Consider the following 22,365-nt stretch of genomic DNA (forward strand, 5'->3'; position numbering starts at 1 on the left):
CACCAACATGAGAGTATGCATATTGCCTTCTTATCCAAACCAAAGCAGTCACCGTTCAAAGAGCAAGTGGTCTGGTCCTGCCATGTCAGCCTACTTTAACCATTGCAAGGAGAAGGATAACAAATTACTACACTACATTGCTAATGTTACCTTCTTGTGGCACAAATCTGTGACAAATTAATCAAAGTGCCTCATTTATTTTCAGGTTATAATTTCTGACATACAACAGACGTAGCGGCAATGACGAAAGATATGTACCTTTGAGTTCTATACTGTTATAGCAGCAGTGCTAGACACAGATTTGGCAAATCCTTGGAAATGTCATCAGGTGAATGCATGTCAGATCGACGTGACTGCTTATAAATTACAGCCACATTCCTTCTGACTGCTCGCCCACACAGATCATATGAACATGTTTTATGTATTGAGAAGTGGACCTAAGAGAAGCCTTGCCAGCTAAGTTCCATTTCTTTCTAGTGTGCCTTAAGGTTAATATCTGAATAGTCTCTGGAGTAGGGAATGTCTGTTGCATGTTCTGGGACATTACTCCATTTGAGAAAATTTTAGTGGAAATCACCTGTGAATTAAGGCATTTTGTCCCGCAACCACAGACCTAAGTGTTGCATTCTTTAACATTTAACATAACAGAGTCATACAGAAGTTGAGAAGGGATATTTGAGCCTTGCTCTCCAGAACAGATGTTTTGGTCAACAGAAATCTGGTCCTCAGTATTCTTCTAGTGCTATAGTTAAGCTCCAGTAAGATAACAGGGGCTTTTGTAATGTATTAGAATAGTAGCAAAGAGGTTGCTCCAAAAAAAAAAAAAAAAAAAAGGCACAATGCGTTTGGTTAAACACAAAAAGATGGTGGTTCAGGGATTATCCCACCCACCCTTTACAACATTCTCTCATTTCACCTGCACCAAAAGCACTGCCTCATAAAAGCTTAAGCTGCCTAACTGACAGTCAGTCAGGGTTTATCGATCACTGCAGTATTTACAAAGCAACAAGGCATGACTATTCAAAAGCTTAATTAATTTTTTAGTCTTGAAGCAACAGCAAGTTACTCTTGGTACAAGTACCTGAAAGTATTTAAAGCATGATTTCAAGGACTGCTTTAAACAAGTAATTAAAAACTTAGCATGTGCCTGCATGTACCGGGGAAAGGGGAATATTCACTCTCCCCTCCACATGGAAACACACTGCACACAGTTACAAATGACCTGGCACATCCTTCCATAATGCAGGGTTTTAACTGCACTGTGTGATGCAGTCCTGAGGAATATCCAAAGACTTTTTTTTTCTCCCAACCCCAAAAATCCATTTAAAATATAGTCCTCAGATAGAGGACGTATCAGATTTTAAACTGATAAGAACAGATACTACACTTGATCTTAGCCATTAGGCCGAGAAGGAATATCCAAAGACTTAAACAACACAGGATGATCTCTGTAGGCTGAATTTACATATGCATTCAACAAAGACACTTGATAGTCCGTAACTTTACTGGATATTTATGTTGGCAGAATTAGACTGCCTGAATTTCCTATGCAGTGAAAGATACAAGTGCATACAGAATGTGTAAAAAGGCAGATGGAGAACAAAGGTTTACTCCTGCTACTAAATATTTAAGCAGCAATATACAGATAGAAAAATATTAAGCCACATGAACTGACATAAAACATGACTCAGCAGTTATGCAATGCGAGAAGCCTCAATGGCACAAAAGACAATGTAGCATGTTAACAGGGCCACGACAAACAATGAGAAAGGTAGTTTGATCATTACACTACTCACATTTATGGAATGGTCCTTAAAATTATGCATGTGGCAATACACTGAAATGTGGGGGAAAGTTGCTGAAGAAAGTCAGAGCATAGTCCATTAATCCCTTCATTCAATCAACAGGAATCCAAGAAATGTTAGGAGAGGAAGTACTTGCTCCAACATACCTTGCTGGAATGGATACTGAAAACATTTGTAATGCCCAAAAACGAACTATGAAAATGAACTGACATTTCAGAGAAGAAACTACCTGTAGGAGAAGAACAATGAGGAAAAGGGACACTAAGGAAAAACCCTTAACTATGATGGCCTAGCAATGTCAATACTTGGGTAATCTAGGTGTGCTAATTAAGGAAATCAGAGGGCTTCTGATAATATTCAAGAGCACTGAAGCCAAAAAGATTCTTATCAGTAGAACAATCATTATTTGAAACTGGGGAGGCACTCATGACTGCTGGATTCAAGAGCCACCACATTAAGAATTTCTTTCCTAAAAGTCTAAAAGAAATATCCCAATTCTTGCCAGTTATGCCCCATGCCAGAAGTTGAGAGCAATCTTAAACATACATGGATTTGCAGAAGAAATTGCTCTGCACCAGCATTGACACTACAAGAAAGTTCACGTAGTCCTTTCCTTTGGTATAAATTAACACTGGCAATGCGACCCACATGTGGTTTTAGAAGGTTTCTACAGCACAAAGTCCAATTCTGGAAACTCCTATCACTTCAAATCAAGATGTAAGGTACAAGATAGTCTTATAAAGAAGATCAGTGCAGCATGAAAAATGCTTATTTATTTATGGGGCTTAATCCAAATTTGTAACTTTGGTACTTAAACTAATTGCAGTAGCTTTCACTGCAAGTTAAATCTCAATACCATAGCAGAGTTCTCTTTCAAAAATAATAGTAGTACTAATAGCCTAGGGATTGAAGCAGCTAACTTGTACCTTTATAATGCAGTCCGATGCAGAGATTCTCTACTCTAAACCCACTAAAATCAATGGAGTTAAGACTATAGTAACTCTGCACAGGATCACACTGGTAGTCACTCAGTTCCTAATGGCAAACCAATACACAGAGCAGAGCTACTTATAGACTCTCCTGCTGCCTAGGATATATACCAAATGCAACAGAGAGTGAAAGTCCTTTTTCTGTATTTTAAGACATGATGCTGAGAGATGTTTTAAAGGTAAACAAGGTTACATCCATTTATAACTATATATGAATGAAGTCATTACATTTTTTGGGGGAAAAACAGCTGGGATCAAAATCCTCAAGAGCAGATAACAACCAAACTCTGCTCAGGGCATACCCTGTCTTCTCAGTGTGGACCAATAAAACATAACAAAGCTTTTGGACATTGTACTGCGCTACAAAGATCACTCTTTTGATCCCTAAGGATAGAAAACAGCTTTTAAGAACCCACTGCAAGCAACAGCAACGCTACTCTGAGCTAAAAACTACTAAGCATAACTGGAAAGTAGCAGCATGGAACTGAAGGAGAAACAAGTACACAAGACAATCTGGAGATATCGATGTGCCAAAATTTTATCAACTCAAGTAAATCAAGCACTAGCTTGAGTTCTGATCCAAGTGGTAGATTCCCCTATTTAAAAAACTCTATTCGTGGATTGGATAACTGCATATTACTTCAGGATACAATTATACATACATCCCTGTGCATAGAAAAAATTATTTCTGAGATGATCTTTTACTGAGGTCTTATGGTAAACTTGGGATGCAGCAATCTACTATAATGCCACTACTGTAAACTTTTACAATCAAGTCTGAAACAGATTGTCAAAATACAGGAGTAGCCCCAGTATGTGGAGGTTATGCCAAGGCCACACTGTTGCAGTATCAACATACACTGAATGCTGGTCCTTTTGAATTTGCAGCGTAATCCCTGGAGGTAACATAGTGTTTAGGCCATAAATGTGCACCAATTTCACATTTTGGATAGACACAGGTTCTAGATGATTGAGTAAAGTTTAAATAAGATTGAGACATTATACAACAAGCATCCTGGCAAATCTGTTTATCCAGTAACTGTAACACTGAGCAACTCCCAACCAGTTCTGCTGGTACACTGCTATGGAGATTGGTAACTTATGAATTTTCTCTTGCCAAAACCACTTAAAACCCTTGGAAGACTCCACTGGAAAACCTATGCAGAAGAATCCTTCACACAGGCAATATAATCTAACCATTATATAAACAAGAAAAGTGTTCAGTTTTACAAAACCTGACTACATAGTCTAGTAGTTAAAATATATATTTGATTACTCAATCAAGTCTTCACTTATGTTGTTATTTTTATTCTCTGGGAACATTAATACTCAAAGTCAGAACTAAGAACTTCAACATTTTGTGTTCTTGCACTGAAAGGAAGTCCTCCACATTAAAGAGCTTCATTTTCAGTTGATGGCACTCTGATAACGGTTATGAACCATTTTTTTAATTGATGGAAAATTACACTTAAATGAACATTCAACACAATGACATAATGAGACTTACAACCAGATACAAACAGCCTTAAGGGAAGTTTCCCCAAAAAGATTTGATTAGTGTCACAGGATACGGACAACTGATATCTCAATTCTGGCACTGAGGCTCATTTTTCAGAGGGCATACTGCATACTGAATGTTTAATCAGGATGCCATACAACACCACCTTTAAATATTTCTTACAGAATTTCAAGGACTGTCTCAACAACACAGTAACACAGACATGTATAGCAGGACTGTGGCCCTTTTCACCCTTTGGCTCCAGTTGATACAAAAATAATGTTGTAATAGTGACATAAAGGTAGGAACTAATTCAGTACTGCAGTGCTTTACTCTTCAGCTGAAATTTGGTAATCCAAGGAGGGCACCAACTGCTCCAAAGTATCCCTGTATATGAAAGAAGATTTTAAGCTCAGCCATTGTACAATTTTTTTTCCAAAATACACAGAAATAATGACATAGCATGACACAGTACATGGCAACTCTCTCTCTCATCTTTTCATTGGGTCTGTGTGAAAATTTAACATAGGAAACACAGAGAGTACAATTTATATACTATCAATAAAAAGCTATATACCAAACCAACTGTGACATATATTCAAAGGTTCATCCCCTACCCAGTGATCTGTTGGCAGACACCATTTTCTTCTCTCCTTTCCTTACCATGGCTACTTCCATCCCTTGTTAACCATCCCTTATGGGGCTATCTCAGATTCCTTTTCACCCTGCGATTGGCAATAGGGGTACAGCTGTGTATATATTAAGCATCATGGAGACTGTGCACAGCACATTTGGCTTCCTTGCTAGGCCAAACAGCTCGTAACTAAGGCTAAATGGGAGACAAACAGAACTGGGTGTGCAATTTTTAGTGCTGCTCTGGGCTGCACTGAGCAACCCTCATCCCTTTTCCATTACAGCTTTTAAGTGACAGGCACAAAGGCTGCACGAGAGTCATCATGATTTCACTCTGCGATAAACATGGCAATGCTTTAAAGATTGCACAAATGGCCTAAGTCCTAGTGACTTCAAACTTGCACTAGAAAAGAATGAATCTTAAAGTCTTGGATTTTCAAAGTTGCTAAATTAACTGATGATGGCCAGAGTACTTGCTAAATGTAACAGTAATTTGGAACTCCATTCTCTGAAAACATAGCAGTGTAGAGTTACACCATAGACACTGAACTGATACTGCATCCATTCTTCTCATTAGCACACCATTAAACTTATTTCCATTATTGCACTAATCAGAAGTGTGTTGTCACAAACCAGCCAAAGTTAAGCACTTTTAAGCACCTTTGATTTTGTCATGGGAAGAAATTTAAGCGCAAGCTCTATTTTTACATTAAATTCAACACCAGAATCTTGGCTGACTCACTTCCGCTACAAGGCTAAAGTTCACGGAAAAATTAGATGGAGCTGGTGGCTTATGCAGAAACAAGTATTCTGTTTCATAAGGACAATTATGTGAACATCTGTCCTCTTAAAATCTGTTCACTTAGGCTTTTTTTCCACCATCCCAAATACTTAAGTATCACCAAAACCCTCTATATAACTGTGATTCTTCCAAAACAGAAGTGAATAAAAAGTAAACTGTTAAGAGGATTTTAAAATTTTGATACTTATTGGCAGACAAACATTGTCTAACTATACTTAACAGTTGTGCTCATACATACCTCATGTTCTAGGAACAAAGCCTTCAACTGGCCTTTGGACCAATAATCCAGTGCATATGCCAGAAGCTTCATAGATAAGGTATTTACACGCAAAAAGTTTCCAACAAAGACAACACGGTTTATTTTCTAAAGGGATATAATCAAAAGCAAAAAAAATTCCTCACTGGGATGCAAGGCAACAGATTAGCATAAGTTATCTAGTGTTAGCTGAATGATTCATCTTGTGTTTAAACATGTAAAGCACTGGTATTCATTAGAAGACTTGCTAGAACCAGTGTCAATGTGTGAATAGCTGAAATACAGCATGTGTTAAAAAGTACTGCAGAATTAAGTACAACATCAAGAAACTGGGTTGGACCCAACTGATTGAAAAAGTGAATGAATTTGTGGAAGGGATCTTTGCTGTCATTCCCTTTCCAGTGCAGCACCCCATAAAAACTGCTCAGATGGGAGACCTCAGAAACAATGTTGGATATGGCATGGGAGGACTCCAGCCTAAAAGGGTGAAATCCACACAAGCCATTCCAATGTGAGTTTTTGCTCACCTGAGGAGCCTGCCCTATTTGCACAGGCCTGTGTGCATCTTTGGGGCTCTTTCTATTAAATCTCCCTTGTGGCTGCAAGCCATTCTATTCTTGAAGATACTGTTACTCTCAATACAGCCATTCAGAAATGCACAGGGGGTTGTGGGGAGGGCACTAAGATGCCTTCAAGTCTCATCATATCCACTGATTTCATATTTCTTTCACACAGCATTAGTCCTACCACCACAGAAGAGTGAGATCTCAGTAGCTTGTCATTTTCATGCCTTCCCATCCCTCACCCTTATGTCTTTACCTCAATTCTACTATGTGATCACAACCCCACCTCTGTACCAAGTGTTTGTTCGCATTACAAGAACTCAGCTGCCCAGAGAAAATGTAAACCAATATTACTGAAAAACATACTTGTGTATCAAGACAACTGTGAAGATCAAAGTAGGGGGGAAAGGCAAAACTCTTCACACTGCAAATTTCTGGCCATACAACAACAGGCATACACTCACCTTAGAAATCTCTTTATCAACTATAAGAAGAATATTACAAATTATTGTGAAACTAGATTATCTAAAAAACGATTACACACACTGCAAAGAAGTACCCACTGTCTTCATAGCCCTGTACAATGCTGCTTGATCCATATGCAACAAGGCAGCACTGTAAAGAAGCCAAAGACAGTGAGAAGTATTTCAGATGATGACCACTTTTTAAACAACTCTCCTGACACACAGACTTGTCAATCAGCACAAGTAAGTGTCCACATTTTGCTTCTATGTAACCTGGGTTCAGTCCTTGCTTGAAAGCGAAACTCCAAAAAGCAGCAGTCATAAGTCTGTTCTCAAAAAATGGAATATTCTGGATTTAATTAGTGCGATGAATGTAATTCTCCCAAATACCATGTAAAGCCTTTCAAAGTTAAGAGAGAAGAATCTGAACAGTTAACACAGTATAGTAACAGAAGTAGAAAAGGAACACACATCTGCTTGCTCCAGTGAAGAGATTATGAACAGACTTAAGAAACTTGTATTTTTTTCCCCACACGGAACCTCAAAAACATTGTGATGTCACTGCTTCGCCCTTGCATCTGAAGTTACCTCATTTACAGCACACATTCGTGCTATAGATCCAATGTTATTGGTGATAGTGACCAACGTAGCTCTAGCCAGATCTTCTTTACTAACAGATTCCCGCTTTTCCTTGTAGATCATATTCCCAAAGCTGGAAAACAAGATTGTAAAACATGGTACAATTTTAAATTTCAGACACAAATTTCTATACCAAATTTCTATACATTTGTGACCAAGTTGCCTGGCTGTTCTGAACAGCTCTCTGAAATATATTTCGTCACTCCTGTACAACCAATAACAATTGAAGTAGGAAACACAGTAGCACAAAACTACGAATGTACGACTGTACTTGACATCTATTTTGGATCTTTCAGCTGAGAAATAATTCAGTTCAGACAGTCTTAGATGCACACACTAGCTGCACTTGCAGCTTTGGTGTCTGAGGCCAAGACCAATTGTACCAGATAGCATAGTGCTTTGATATCCTAACAATGGCAGTTTTCTTTTATATAAGGCCCAACAGAAAGCACACATGTGTGTGCTCTCTCTCTCTCTCTCTCTCTCTCTCTCTATATATATATATATATGAAACAGAATTAAACAAAGACCAGATACATAATAAAAGTGAACACAAAGTTCACCCAAATCAGAAAGAAGCTTGCCAGCTTTTATCCTCTTCTGTTACCACTCTACATTGTGGAAATAACACATGATCTTCCAAAATGTGGCCATGTTACACATTAGGTTCCAATGTATCCATTTAAACAGGTGCTGATACAAAGTTAATCCTGATTACGTCTAGACTAATAGCCTTCTTTTATTGATCATGCCATACTCTGGTTTGATCAGGTTACTTTTCAGCTTAATATTACCTATTTCCCATAGAGTTATGTATCACCTGCACTGATCTATACTAATTGTCTGAGGGGGGGAAGGCCCCACCCAGAACCCGAAGCCCTACTCAGGATCCTGCTGGTTTCCACTGCCCACAGTGTCTAAACATTTCCCAGCTTACTGTCAGGGTTCCCAGTAAATCACACTCAACACCAGATCTGCAGGAATACCCATTTATTGAGAGAGATAGTACTTGAGACACTATTAACATCTGGTGTCAGGAATGACGAAAGCAGTGCAGGGCCCAGGGAAATACTACCTTCGAAGGACACCCCCAGGCCAATGAGCAAACACCTTTAAGCGCAGGCTAATACAGAACCATTAGGTTCCCAGCGGGAAGCTTAGGGAAGAAGTGCCTCTAGCTCCAAGGCCACCTGCAAGATAAGCACCAGGCTAGAGAATGCATGGGGGAGGGAAGCGAGTACAGTCGAGAGCTACACACCCCAGCTCATGGCAGCATCAGCTGACACTCCCCTTTGCAACTATCTACTTTGTACAAATTCAGCACACTATCACAGCATGAGAAGACGAATATACATATAGACTGATCTTCCATGTACTCACAGCCTTGATGGCAGGGGGAAAGTGCCCAAGGGTGATTTGCAGTGTGATAGGAAATTTAAAAACACTCTATTTTAAATGTTTATTAGTGGCCAGCCTCCAATCTCACATTTCAGATATTTCATAATTGAACATGGTTGTGTCACTGACTGACATGTCTATTGCTTCTAAGCAGCCAGACTAAAATTTAAAGAAGACCAAGGAGAAAGTAACCAATAAACAAATAGGATTATGTTAGTGCTGCACCTCAAAACCTCTTCATAGGAAACTACTAGGAAATTAGTAGGATTAACTTCTAATCAACTTGAGTTGGAAGTTGGAGAGCTGATCTCTCTCTCTCTCTCTCTCTCTGTACAGGTATAGTTTGCAAGACAAACCCAGCAGCAAAAACATTAAAGATGTTAGGTGGTGTGTGTGTGAGAGTGTGTGTGCATGTGGAAGGAATGTGAGTTAAGCAACAGGGCAAGGAAGTCATGATGCTAAAGTTTTTTCTTCTTGCTACAGCTGCTTTATAATAAACTTCATAGGTCTGAATACAAGCATTAGCTTTTGAATTAGAACGCTTTCAAACCAGAACTAACTAAGAACTTAAAAACTAGCAGAGAGTCTGGGGCTTTCATTGTACCAAGCATGTTATGGGTATGTGGTTGGTACAATGATCTCTTGGTTTTAAGGAACAAGATTGTTTCTTTCTGGGAAGGCTGCTGATCTGGAGAAGCTAAGATATATATAGCCTGAACTTTCATGGACATGGAAGAACTCTCATAGGCCTGTCCACCTGTTCAAATCTGCATATTACCACCTGAGGTGACATGTACTATTATAACATCTATAACAGTTTTTTTAAATAGATTTTTAATTGCTTTTCACTAAAAACTACAAAAACTACATAATACAAATTCAGAGTAGCAAGGTACAATAATGATCTATCTTATGCTTTGGGTATTTCCCTATATAATCAAGTTTACAATAAATCATTTAATTACTAAGTAATAAGTATTCAAGTACAAAGAACAAAAAATTCTTAATGTTAGTATCGCATTTGAGCAATATTATAAATTTTTAATTTTCTGACAGAGAAATCTTAGATCTTCATTTAGATGTCTTCTTGTCTTACGCTTCTTCTGCCAGGGGATTTTAACCTTATAAGATCTGGGTGCAGCCACTCCCAAATCAGAATCAAAGTCAGAGTAAAAGATTTCACCCAGGGACACCGAAGTAGATGAAGAGCTGTCAGTGTCTGACGCCTGATGGTCGCTATTTTCTTCTGTTGCTTTCTTTTCCTCTGCTTCTTTTCTCTTTTTTTTGTCAGAGTTTGGTGCTGCTTCAGGAATGCTTCTGCTTTAGAGAGAGAGTCAATCTTTTTCTTCTTCTCTTTGTAGTTGAATATAAGGCCTTCTGGTAAAATCCATTGGTATTGGACATTGTTCTTTTGAAGGAATGCTGTAATATATCTGTATTGCTTCCTCTTACGTATTTCATATGGTACATCTTTCAGTACTTTTATCTCTTCCTCTTGGATTTTTAATGTTGTGGCAGTAGATGCTTTAAGTATCAAGTCTCTTGTTGATCTTTTTGCAAATTTAACAAATATTTCCCCTGGAAGATTATTTTTCTTCACAAACTCTGAATAAGTTCTATAAATCATATCTATGTCCGCTTGCAATATTTCAGGTTTGCTGTTAATCAATGGGGCCAATGCTTTGCTTAAGATTTCTCTTAAATGTTCATCTTTTTTCTCCGTACCCCTTGAAATCTTAAAACATATAAGGATCTTTCCACTTGCAATTGTAATAATTGTTGTTTTTCAGAAGCTCTTTCTCTCAGCAATGTCCATTCTTTGATCCATCTCTTTGGTCTTTGGTATTAGCTTTTTGACCGTCTTCTTCGATTTATCTTTGGTTTCCTTCAACTCCTTCTGCAAATCATCAAACTTTTGTTGAGATTCGTCAGCTGATCCAGCAGGGGGCGCAAGGGTTCAGAAATCATACCAGCTAAATTGGTGGTAGTTTCCGGTCTTGTGACTAGTGATGCTATGCTGGCGCTTCCTGTCGTGCCTCTGGACTCCATTTCCCCCCCACATTGCGACATTGTTTACATTAAGGTAAAAGTTCTTAGACGTTCTAAGGTTTTTCTCTGGACTGAATAACGGGCCCCGCTGCGATCCACTTTAGTTGGGTGGGTTTCTAACAGCTTGTTGTCGGCTTGCTTCCCGTTTCGCTGCTTTTTGCGGTATAGGGTAGGGCTCCTCCTCCAGAGAGGTCCCCCCCCTTTCTCTATGGGGCTTTGCTGTCTCACTGTCAGGTCCTCTACCCTCTATACTTTTGTCTTTCTTTTGAAACTCATTAACTCACTGTTGTTTTTCTTTCCACTAGATGTCATCCCATAGGGAGAGTCCTTTGCTTAAGTCCTTGCACACTCTGGTCCGGTAACGTCTCTGGGCACCATTGCTGGCTTTGGGAAAGCGGGACCTTAAGGAGCAAAAAAGAGCCTCGATCCTTCAGCCGTGGCTTCGGGAGCGGCTCCTCCAGCGCTCCAGGCTAGAAGCTCCCTTCAAGAGTTTCATAAAATCTATGACAGTTTTGGTGGTCGTAACATCCCTACAGAATTGCCATTCCAGAAGAAGTGTGACAACATGATTCAAACTTCCGAAAAATCCCAGATCCCAATACCAGTATTCTATTCCGAATCGGATCCCAGATCCCAATACCAGTATTCTATTCAGAATCAGATCCAGTTTTTTTCTGGCAATCCTGAATCTTTTTGGGGTTCAACAGACCCCAAAAGACAAAAAATGGTAATGACAGCCAACTGTTTTTCGGGCTTTCTATTGCAGTCCATTGAAACAGGGTGCTTTTAAAGGGATTGTTGGTTTTTTTGACCCCCCCGAAGGGGAGGGTTTTTTATTTTTGCATTTTCTACACACTACACATAACAGATATGTGATGGGGAAAGGAATACTAATGCTCTATCATTATTACTATGGGAAATGGGTCAGGGAGATCTAGATACATATAATCTACTGGATAGGGGAAGGAAAACTAACATTCTATTCTAAATCTCCTACTGGATATGGGGATAGGGTAAAGACTAGTACAAATCACGATCTGAGAAGCTAAAAGAATAGATCTTTTAACCTATTAGTACAGGTTATGCAGAGATTAGTTCGATTATAAAAATATAAAGTTATTAGCTTGCAACAATTACTGCCCTTAGCACTCATGCTTTAGTTTTATAGTCTTTTCTTCTTGAATTTCTTCGTTTTATGCAGCTTGGGAGCGGTCTCTCCTTTCTCCGATTCAGATGGTTCTGATGACGAGGAAGTTTGGCTTGTTGAGTCCTGTGAGTAAGACTCCTCTTCTTCTTCCTCCACATCCGGTTTTAGATTCTTTTCCTTCTTTTTTACATTGAACATTTGATCATAAATCTTTCCACTTTTGGAACAGAGCCAATTTTATATTTTTTATCCTGGTAATTAAAACTCAGCCCTTCCGGGAATAGCCATTTATACGGTGTTCCCTTTTTTTGCAGGGAGAGAGTAAGCATCCTGTATAGTTTCCTCAGTTTTACTTCAAATGGGATGTCTTTCAAAATTTTTATCTCTTCATTCTTAATTTTTAAGGATTTCCCCATTGTCGACTTTAGCACCAGTTCTCTAGTTGATCGTTTCGTGAATTTTAAGTAGGTTTCCCCTGGAAATTTATTTTTCTTTATAAAATCCGGATAAGTCCTGTACACCACATCCATTTCCTTAATTAAGTCTTCTTGTTTATAATCCATTAGTGGGGCCAAGGCAACCGCCAAGAGTTCCTTTAAATCCTCATTCTTATCTTCAGGTATTCCATGGAAACGTAGAACATACATGGATCTTTCCAGCTGGAGCTGTATTAGTTGAGTTTTATCCGAGGATCTCTCCTTCTCTGCTTCATCCACTCTTTTATTAATACTCTGCTTTGTTTTTCCACATTGTCTAGCTTGGTGTTGAGAGTAGTCATCTGATCTATTAGAGGGTGCAGTGCATTTGCTAACAATGAAGTGAAGTCTGTAGATGCTTCCTGGTTCTGGGAGGGAGTCGTTGATATGTTATTTCCGGTCACCAGTTTTTTCTCTGGCGCTCTCCGTCCTCTCCTAGCCATAATATCAACAAGAAGTAAGTTTTCCCAAACAAAACAAAAGTTACGTTTTTTATTTCCGCTTCGTATATTTTAGCAGCTTTTGCGTTCGCTTAACTCCTTATACGCTTGGTTTGGCTCAAAGACTTTTTATTTTCGCTTTAAAACCGTTTTTACAGTTGAAATCTCCTCCCACCCGTGTTGCAAACTTAGGCGCTTCCCATTACTACCAAGGCTCCATTTGTTTATTTTTCACCTGAGCTTTGCTTAACTCACAGTTTGTAGCCTTGGAGATCTTTTGGAAGTCTTCTTAGAAGTTTGGTTGTGATCGCTTGCTCCGGCAGTCGTTTCTGGGCGCCATGCTGGCTCCGCGGTGACGGTACCTATCAGGGAAGGTGAGCCTCAATTCCTTGGGCGTCCCCTTAGAAGAGGGTCTCCTCAGCTCCCCAGGCTGGGGGTCTCCTACAGAGACCCAAGGCGGGTCCGGGACAAACTCAAACCCCTCCTGTCAGCTGGGTCTCGACGCGTCTCCATCTAAACGAGACGAGTGGCAAAACGCTTAAACCGGAAACCTCGCTTTTAAAGGGATTGCAGAAGACAACCCGACTAGCAGCTGATCAATCTCCCCGTGGGCTCAGTTTATTTCAAGAGCTGATAAGTGGAAATTGATAAGAATTGTAATTACTACATGCTCAGATAAAGCAATCTATTGCACAAAATCCATTCCGTGTGAGCAAAAATAGATTTTTCTAGAGAATCACTACTATTATAGGAAACAATTTTGTATATATATTTTTATTGACTCTGACATTTTTGTCATGGATGTTTTGCTTGGACTTCCACCTCCTCCCTTGATCTCTCACCTTTGGATTCTCCAGGGGAGGGCTGGAGATCACTCAGAATGAAAACTGCTCTCCAGACAGCAGAGATCAATTCCCCTGGAGAAAATGGCTGCTTTGCAGGGTGGATTCTGAGTTATTTTACCCTGCTTGGGTCCCCACTGAGGAGAAGACTGTACTTTTCCTAGGTAGAGGCTCCAGGTGTAGGGGGGAGATGGAAAGCTAAGGTCAGAGGCACAGATAACGGTATGTTGATGGTTGGCTGGGAAGGAGATAGGGTTGCTACCTCCAAGACAAGTACAATGCCATAGACCCCACCCGCCAAACCAGCCATTTCCTCCTGGAGAACTACTGTTGCCAATCTCCAGGGGAGGGCTCATAATTACAACTACTCTTCAGATGGTAGAGATCAGCTCCCCTGGAGAAAATGGTAAGCTCTGTGTCATTATACCCTGCTGAGGTCACCACAGCAAACTGACACTGAGTGCCCAAGGCCAGGGCACCTGCCCAGAGCCTCTTTCTAGATCTCATTGTATTTATTTCCACAACGGGCCTTATTCCTAGTTAAGTATAAAGTGACTGGAACAAAATATCCTAGCATCAAACACCGAGGAGTGTCCCTGTGCCCTGGCCTTATCACCTACAGCCTGTGTCCGCCGCACAAATAAGTTGAACAAACTGAGCTGGTGAGAGTGCCATCAAGATTGTATCACCATCTAAGTAATACTGCTAACTTGAAATCTTTGCTCTCTCACTTTACTAGACCACATTCCAGCACTTTAGGATTATTTTAAATGAAGTGTTATGTTACTTTATGATGATGTTATTTGTAACTGTTTTAAGTGTATTTATATGAATTTTATGTAAGCCGCTCTGAACCTGCTTTGGTGGGGAGGCTAGGGTATAAACTGAATGAATGCATAATAGATACGCTGATGAGACTCAAACTGAATCAGTTGCAGCAAGATCAGTCTTGGGAGTATGGTGGATCTTTCAATGAAAACCAGGGAAGGAACTGCTCCTCAGATGGATGGCTCCAGTGACCCATAGCCACAACAGCATATTTTCCCAATGTCTCATGCGCTCCCCTTCCTCCCCACAATCACTTCTTACTACGGGAAATTTATTCTCGAGGTTGCAGGAGCTACATAGATTCTCACACAAGCTGGGAGACTTGCACTGATGAGGGGTGTGAAGAAATGCATTTTTCCCCTGGGAGGTTTGACAGAAGCGAAACCTCCACTTCGCACTTTAACTGCCCCCCCCCGGGCAGAGATCAGGCTGGGAAGGAGGAAGTCAGTCACTGGCTTTCCAGGCTCACCTCAGCTAATGGGTCTAGCTAGGCGATGAGATGGCCAAGCTTCACACACCCCTCTCCACTTCAAGTAGGGAACAGAGATTTTTGGAGAAAGGTAATGCTAGAGGGACACCAGGAAGAAAATGTTTAGAATTTTCAGGAAATGCTTCTTTGATTTGGAGTGACTGGGTCAGTAGGTGGAGAAACAGATATGATAAAAACTCCTTGCAACAGGAAGGGAGAGCTCTTTTCCTTGGGTGCTGCATCAATGAGTACACACAGACCTCTCCTCTGGGAAGGCAATCATTGACCATGTGCTCACCTCAAGAACTGGAGCAAGCTTCAAGGTAATGGTCAGGGCTGGCCCGTTATTGTTAAATTTTAGACTGTCGCCTAGGGCCCCATTCTGGCCGGCCTCATCCCCTCCTTGCCCCGCACAGAAAGCCTCCCTTGCCGGCTTCTTGCTCTATCCCCGGCAAGAGACTCCCCTCTTTGCAGCCCCCCCAGACAGAAAGAGGCAAGGGGAGACAGGCGCGGGGAACAGCCCGGGACAACGGGAAAGTGCCGCTCGCCCTCTGCTGTCCCCGCGGTCTCCCCCCCTTTTGCAGCCTGGTACAGGCCCCCTCCCCCTCGAACGATCCCACCGCCCCACATATATTTGCAGCTTGCCCCCTTGGCCTGTCCCGCTGTGGCTCCGGCGGCCGCCCCCATTCTGACCCGCACAGGGGAGGGGCGTCAGAATGTATTCTCACCTAGTGGGCAAAAAAAACCTGGGGCCATCACTGGTAATGGTACCTCTATATGGATCTGTAACATCCTAAGCAAAAGGGGCATGTCCTATTTTAACATCTCATAGGGCATGTACAGAGAAAGGGACAGAGGATTTGCATGTTACCCTTGTTTAAATTCTTGCTCTATTTGGTGCTGTGCTAAAAGTATGATTGTAAACATTTTCTTTTTAATAAAAGTTTATATAACTTTTGATGCTGGTAGAGGTTAATTGTACCACACAGACCTCCATCTTGGACACACTGTTTTAAAAGGAACACCAGAGGGAATGCAGGCAGTTGGCAAGTGGCTATTCCTCCATGGGTGCACAAGGCCATAAGCTGTTCCCATGGTGACCAGAAGCTGAGCAGCACGAGACACAGAGGCAAGGCCTCAACATTTGGAAGGGAAGCTGGGTCCTGACCCTCCCAGTGGGCAATTCCATATACATGGTCAGGTGGTGGTGGTGGGCTACCCTGAGAGTAGAAGAAAAACCTCTCTCCAGGTGTGAAGCACCTAGGCAGGCAGGGCAGAACACGGTCTGCAGGCCAGATCGAGCATGTTCCACCACAAGGGGGAAATTGCTCCCTTCTTCTGCCAGCAGAGGTGTGCTGACAAAAGAGACAGGAAGGATGGGAGAAAGAGAACTGTCAGGAACTGATGGGATCCAACTCAAAATGTGGCTGCAGTATGAACAGGTAAAATCTATGCTAGAGATTATTAAGAAAGAGCCCTGAAAAGAAAACTGCCAGTATCATAATAACAGATATAGATCTATAACATATTTGCATTTGGAATACTGATGGTCATCTCATCTCAAAAAGGGTATTGTACACCTGGAAAAGATAGAGACTAAAGTGATCCAGATGATAGAGAACCTGCCCTAAGAGGAAAAGCTATTTGGGAAAAAGACGATACAAGGTGAAAGGATCAGAGGTTTCTAAACCTATTTGTGGTGTTAAAAAAGCACAGCAAATGCTTTTTACCATATAATACAGGGACTCAGAAACACCCAATGATACAGTACATACAAAACAAAATGCTTCTTTACATGATGCATAATTAATGTGTAGAACTTGCTGCCATAGTATGCCTTTGAGCATCAATTGAAGGGTGGGGGAAACGGGAGATTTTACCATCTGTGTCCCTGCTTGTAAGTTAATGTTGGAAAAGAATGCTGCACTAGATAACCTTTGGTCTGCTCCAGGACAGCAGTTCTGAAATGTGCATGATCTAAAATAAGGGCACAAATTCAGTGTTTCTACATGGCTGAAAAATATTTTATACATTATACATCTGGAACCTGAATAATGTACTTTTTCCAAGGTACTTGTAAATTATTATACTTGACAATTTTTCACAGGCATCTTAATTCCGTATTACCTCATTTAATGCATAGTTTTAGTATACATTTACTTACCTAGAGGCCACAGCCCACCCAGGCAAACCAAATCGTTCATAATCTCCCCCATAAATATCACGGACTAGTTTATCAGCATGTGTGCTGTCCCCCTTGGATGCCATTTCTAGTGCTTCTTCAAAACTTTCACATCCAGTCAGTAAGCTGCACAAACCAAGAAAGGTCCCTCCACCTAGACTGGTATGAAAAAAGAAATATTGAAATTGAACTTAGCAATATTATTTCTAAAACTAACTATATATATATAGTAGTGACAAGGCTTATGACTAAACCAAGTAACAATCTCAGTTTTAAGCCATCTCAACTGACAAATCTGAGAATAGTGAACTTCAAAAGAAATGTTTCTTGTGAACCCATATTTAATTTGTCATTTAACTGCAGTTATAGTCCACAAAATACGAAAGGGCTAGCAAGATATATATTTTAAAGAGGCAAAATGTATAACACAAAGCAAGCAATGCAATGTTCATATAATTCCCCAAATGTTTTTTTGAGTATTAACTGAGGAATTAAGTTCATGCAGGAGGATACATTACAAAGAAGCATGGAAGAGTAACTTAAGGAATATCATGTAGTGTTCAAACTTCTCTGAAAAAGCCAAACCATGGTTTTGCACTATGTGAACTGATCAGAAAGGATCCTTGGGCCTCATACGCTCCTTCTTCCCCCTGCATACTTATTTTTCACAAACCATTATTTGCCATTATATCAGGACGATCAAAGAATAGCTTGCACATGCCCTGCAAGCTAGGATCATGACTTTATTTCTGGGATAGAAACATATTTGTTGTGATTCATCAAGACTCCATTATTATTGGTGATTGCTGCTGTGATAACTATCTTCACGCCTTTATAACTATGCCACTTCTACCTAGGAGGTTGTACATACATTTTGAAATGTCACCAAAAGCACAAGTATATAACTATAAAGTGCTTTTGCTGATCGATTATCAAGAACCACAAACCAGTCCATCGTGCTCAAAGATACACTCATACTGAATATCTGACATTCTAGATCATAATTTTATGTAACATTTTAACTTGGCATGCATTAAAAATCATTACCTTGTTCCAGTTACTCTCTTATAGTTGTCTTTGGAATGGACAGCTAAAATACTGACTCCTGAACCAATGTTTACAACCAGCAAAGGGTATGGATCATCCAGGTTAAAAGGCATCTTTTGGCACCGTTCAGGTTCTGATGCATTTTCAAAGTAGTAGCACTCCGCCTGGCCATTAAAACTGACAGAATCTATATACAACAAGCCTTTAACAAGACAGTCAAGTTCATCTAGTTTGTGCAGCTGGAGATTTCCAATCTGTGAAGATACAAAAGACATGTGAAAGCAACATATTCAGATTAACAGATACTGAAGAAATTTAACATGCATTAGATGTAAGGCAAGCAAATTCTCCTACTGATATGATGTTGATTTGCATTTTTAAAATGTTTTTCCCTGGAAGAAAAATAGTGTTAGATGGTATTGTTAAGTCACATATGAAAGTTTAAAATGGACTACAAAAGATATTTAAGCGGCTAAACAAGATCGTTCATGAGTCTTTAGAATGCACTGATATTAATATCATTAATAATGAGATATCAAGTCAATAAACAGTAGCATTGCTTAGATGATTACCAAAGAGGCTTAAAAAGCACTGCTGTGCTATTTACCATTATCTAATTATTTTTCATTATTTTAAAGTTTGTAATATGACAAGTAGCTTCTCTCCAGTAAGTCTCCCATGCAGGTGGAATGAACAGTCTTATCACTGCTATGACTTCAGGGTGTATCACAAAACAAACAAACAAAGCAACCACATAATCCACACACAGTATTTGTCCCCCTAAATGAGAAAGAATGAAGGCCCTCAAACTGCTTTGCTGGCCACATGTACTCAGTATCTACTTCTAGAACCACTGCTGGGCCAATGTTTTAAACAGACTTGCAGGCTTAAGCAGACTGCCTAAACCCACTGTCAAAGACTGCATGGGAAAGAAAGTCTCAATACCTTTACGGGGGGCGGGGGCAAACAACACATAAAAAGATAATTTAAATATAACATGCAGACATACTTATTATGGACCTACGTGACAGGGTTTGGAGACAATCTGCTTCCTAACGAAGTGCCTGCTCTATTGAAAAACACTTTTTGAAGGAGGCAACATATGTAAGTTAGAGATATTTTGACTCCTCCAAACCCCACCTGCAATGGCAAAAGCAATAATCTGATGCTTTTGTATTACTTCATTTCCACAGATAAAACCATACTTTAACAACAAACATATAGAAGATACAACTGAGAATGAACTACCTACTGTGCGAAAATCTTCTTCAAATTTATAGGCACCACCCCCAGTGGCACATAGCACTGTATGTAACGTTGAGAAATTTTTATTTCTTCCCATTTGAATAAACGTAGGCAAATCATGGGTTGGAAATCTGATAAAGTGCAAATTTCCTTTTCTCCCAAAGAGTATCAAGTCCTTGAGCTCAAGGTGGACATCCCGAATGCCAGTGGACCCATATGCTACATTTGACATCAAGTATTTACGAATACTCTTCAAGCTTTCAACTTCTTCCTGCTCTTCTTCTGCAGTAATATCAATAGGTTCAAAATAAGCAAGCTTCACCAGGGTTCCTCCAATGTCCATACCAAACCATGGAAAAGCTGCAGAAAAGTAAAGTTATTGTTAGAAAGTATATATGTGTGTATGTACATATATGTACGTGTAAATGAATACTGACTCAGTCTCATGTGCCAACACTTCAGTGATCTCTTCAGCATTATTAAATGATTAATCAAGACTGCTTAGCATGATTATGGCACTCACAAACCATGCAGAATAGCCCACTCCTAAGTAAATCCCATTTGGTGCAGACATCATCCATAAATCACCAGCAATAACAGATTTTCTAGTATAGGTATTGGACATGATATCTAAGGTAATCCAATAATAAGTGATGCATTTCTACCAGTGTGAATTATACCACTCAGTGAGGAAGCATTCTCAGGGATTCTGAAAAATGCTATTTTCATACAGGTGAGCCTGCTTTGGCGGGGAGGGCGGGGTATAAATCAAATCCATAAATAAAAATTTAATGAAGCATTTGAAAATCATGGCGCATGACTAAATTTTCTGCTTTTCTAGAAAATTAAATATTTAAGGACAACTTAGTCTTCAAGTTTACTAAACACGACTGTCTACCAAGATATAATACACTAGTATATTAATCCTCAAATCTGAAATGCCCATGCCTTGAGAATTTTTAAGGACTGATGACACAACACAGGCCTTATAAACACATAGAAAAACTTCTAAGAAAAGCACATCTGTTGTTAAACTCTGGTAAGTTATTAAGTGAAAGCTAGAAAATCTGGATTCCAGCTGATTTTTTATGCCATTGCATAAGAAAGGAATGTCTAAAACAAAAACAGAACTCCCTTGTTGAAACACAGTAATCTCCCACTGTTTTTCTCTTTAATCTCAAGCATAAGTGCCTTAAATTATTCTCAAGATAAAATAAGGTCACAGTAACTGGATCTGAAAACATTGGATACCTAATTAATACATTTCCCTTTACTATGTAGCCCTGACCATGTTATTTGTCACATAGAAAATTAAGTAGAATCTTGTTAAGAGTTTTACGTATTTCTTGCAACTAAAATGTACCTGAAACATTTAAGTCAAAGCTAAATGTTTATCTCTTTGAGCAATAAAACTTGTCTATGTAAACTTCAAACTTGGCTAGCTTCTACCAAAATAAGAGCAGCAGTTTAGCAATAAACATAAGCATGCCTGCCTGCTTTCATAAGGCTATTTGGGGGCAGTTTACGGTGGTAGTGCAGCAGAAAAGTGGTGCTCTAAATATAGTTTGACTTGCTGAGACTATATTTTTTATATGTCAAATGGCAACTTGGCCCCCAAAAAACATGCTGCATGGAGGACAATCCAGAATTTGAACTTCTCTGTAATTTTTCACTGTTTACAATATTATGAATTAAACTGGGATTTATGTATATACTAGGAATAAGGCCTGTTGTGGAAATAAATACAACGGCCTCAAGAAAGAGGCTCTGGGAGAATGCTCTGGCTTTGGGCAAATAGTGTCAATTTGTTGTGGTGACCTCAGCAGGGTATAATGACAGAGTCCACTGTTTTCTCCAGAGGAACTGATCCCTGCTACCTGAAGAGCAGTTGTAATTTTGAGTGATCTCTAGTCCTCACCTGGAGATTGGCAGCAATTGTTACCCAGGATGAAATGGCTGGTTTGGAGGATGGAGTCTATGGCATTCTACCTGTCTGAGGTCCCACCCCTCCGCAAACCCCACCCTCCCCAGGCTCCACCCCTCAAATCCCCAGGAATTGTCCAGCCTGGAGTTGGCAACCCCATCCCCTTCCCAGCTAACCATCAACCTACCATTATCTGCCCCTTTGACTTCAGCTGACTTCTGCCCTCCCTTCTGCAGAGCAGTTGTAATTCTGAGTGGTCTCCAGGCCTCACATGGAAATTGGTAACAATGGTTCCCCATGAGGGACTGACTGGTTTGGAGGGTGGAGTCTATGGCATTGTACCTGTCTGAGGTCCCACCCTTCCTCAAACCTCACCCTCTTCTGCCTCCATCCCTCAAATCTTCAGGAATTTCCCATCTGGAGATGGCAACCCTGTCAGGACGGGCCCCAATGTGTTTTCTCCCAAAGGCCAAAATAGGTGACAGGACCAAGCTTAGTTGCCTACCAACAGGCACTGAGGGGAAAGTAGGGTTGCCAGCTATAAGTAGGGAAATACCTGGAGATTTGGGGGGTGGATCCCGTGGAGGGCAGCATTGGGCGGGGGGGGCGGGGCGGAAGGACTTAGCAGGTATAATGTCATAGGGTCTACCCTCTAAAGCAGCCATTTTC

At 40.3% G+C, this 22,365-nt stretch overlaps 1 protein-coding gene across 2 annotated transcripts in view; it reads right to left on the minus strand.

The window, feature by feature from the left end:
* Positions 1–4,316: 4,316 nt before the first annotated feature.
* The window catches only part of PANK3 (pantothenate kinase 3), a 22,824-nt gene continuing 4,775 nt past the window's right edge, over positions 4,317–22,365 (minus strand). The window contains exons 2-7 of one of the 2 annotated variants that reach the window (XM_015407308.1): positions 19,780–20,132; positions 18,528–18,781; positions 17,463–17,639; positions 7,599–7,722; positions 5,966–6,091; positions 4,317–4,679 (exon numbers count right to left, since the gene is read on the minus strand). In XM_015407308.1, the coding sequence (XP_015262794.1) occupies positions 4,629–4,679; positions 5,966–6,091; positions 7,599–7,722; positions 17,463–17,639; positions 18,528–18,781; positions 19,780–20,132 (1,085 nt within the window). In that variant the 3' untranslated portion in view covers positions 4,317–4,628. The remainder of the gene's footprint in view (positions 4,680–5,965; positions 6,092–7,598; positions 7,723–17,462; positions 17,640–18,527; positions 18,782–19,779; positions 20,133–22,365) is intronic. The other variant, XM_015407309.1, reaches the window with a different exon arrangement.

Source organism: Gekko japonicus, unplaced genomic scaffold, assembly GCF_001447785.1.
Source record: "Gekko japonicus isolate JY-2015 unplaced genomic scaffold, Gekko_japonicus_V1.1 scaffold189, whole genome shotgun sequence".
In the NCBI taxonomy this organism is placed as follows: Eukaryota; Metazoa; Chordata; class Lepidosauria; order Squamata; family Gekkonidae; genus Gekko; species Gekko japonicus.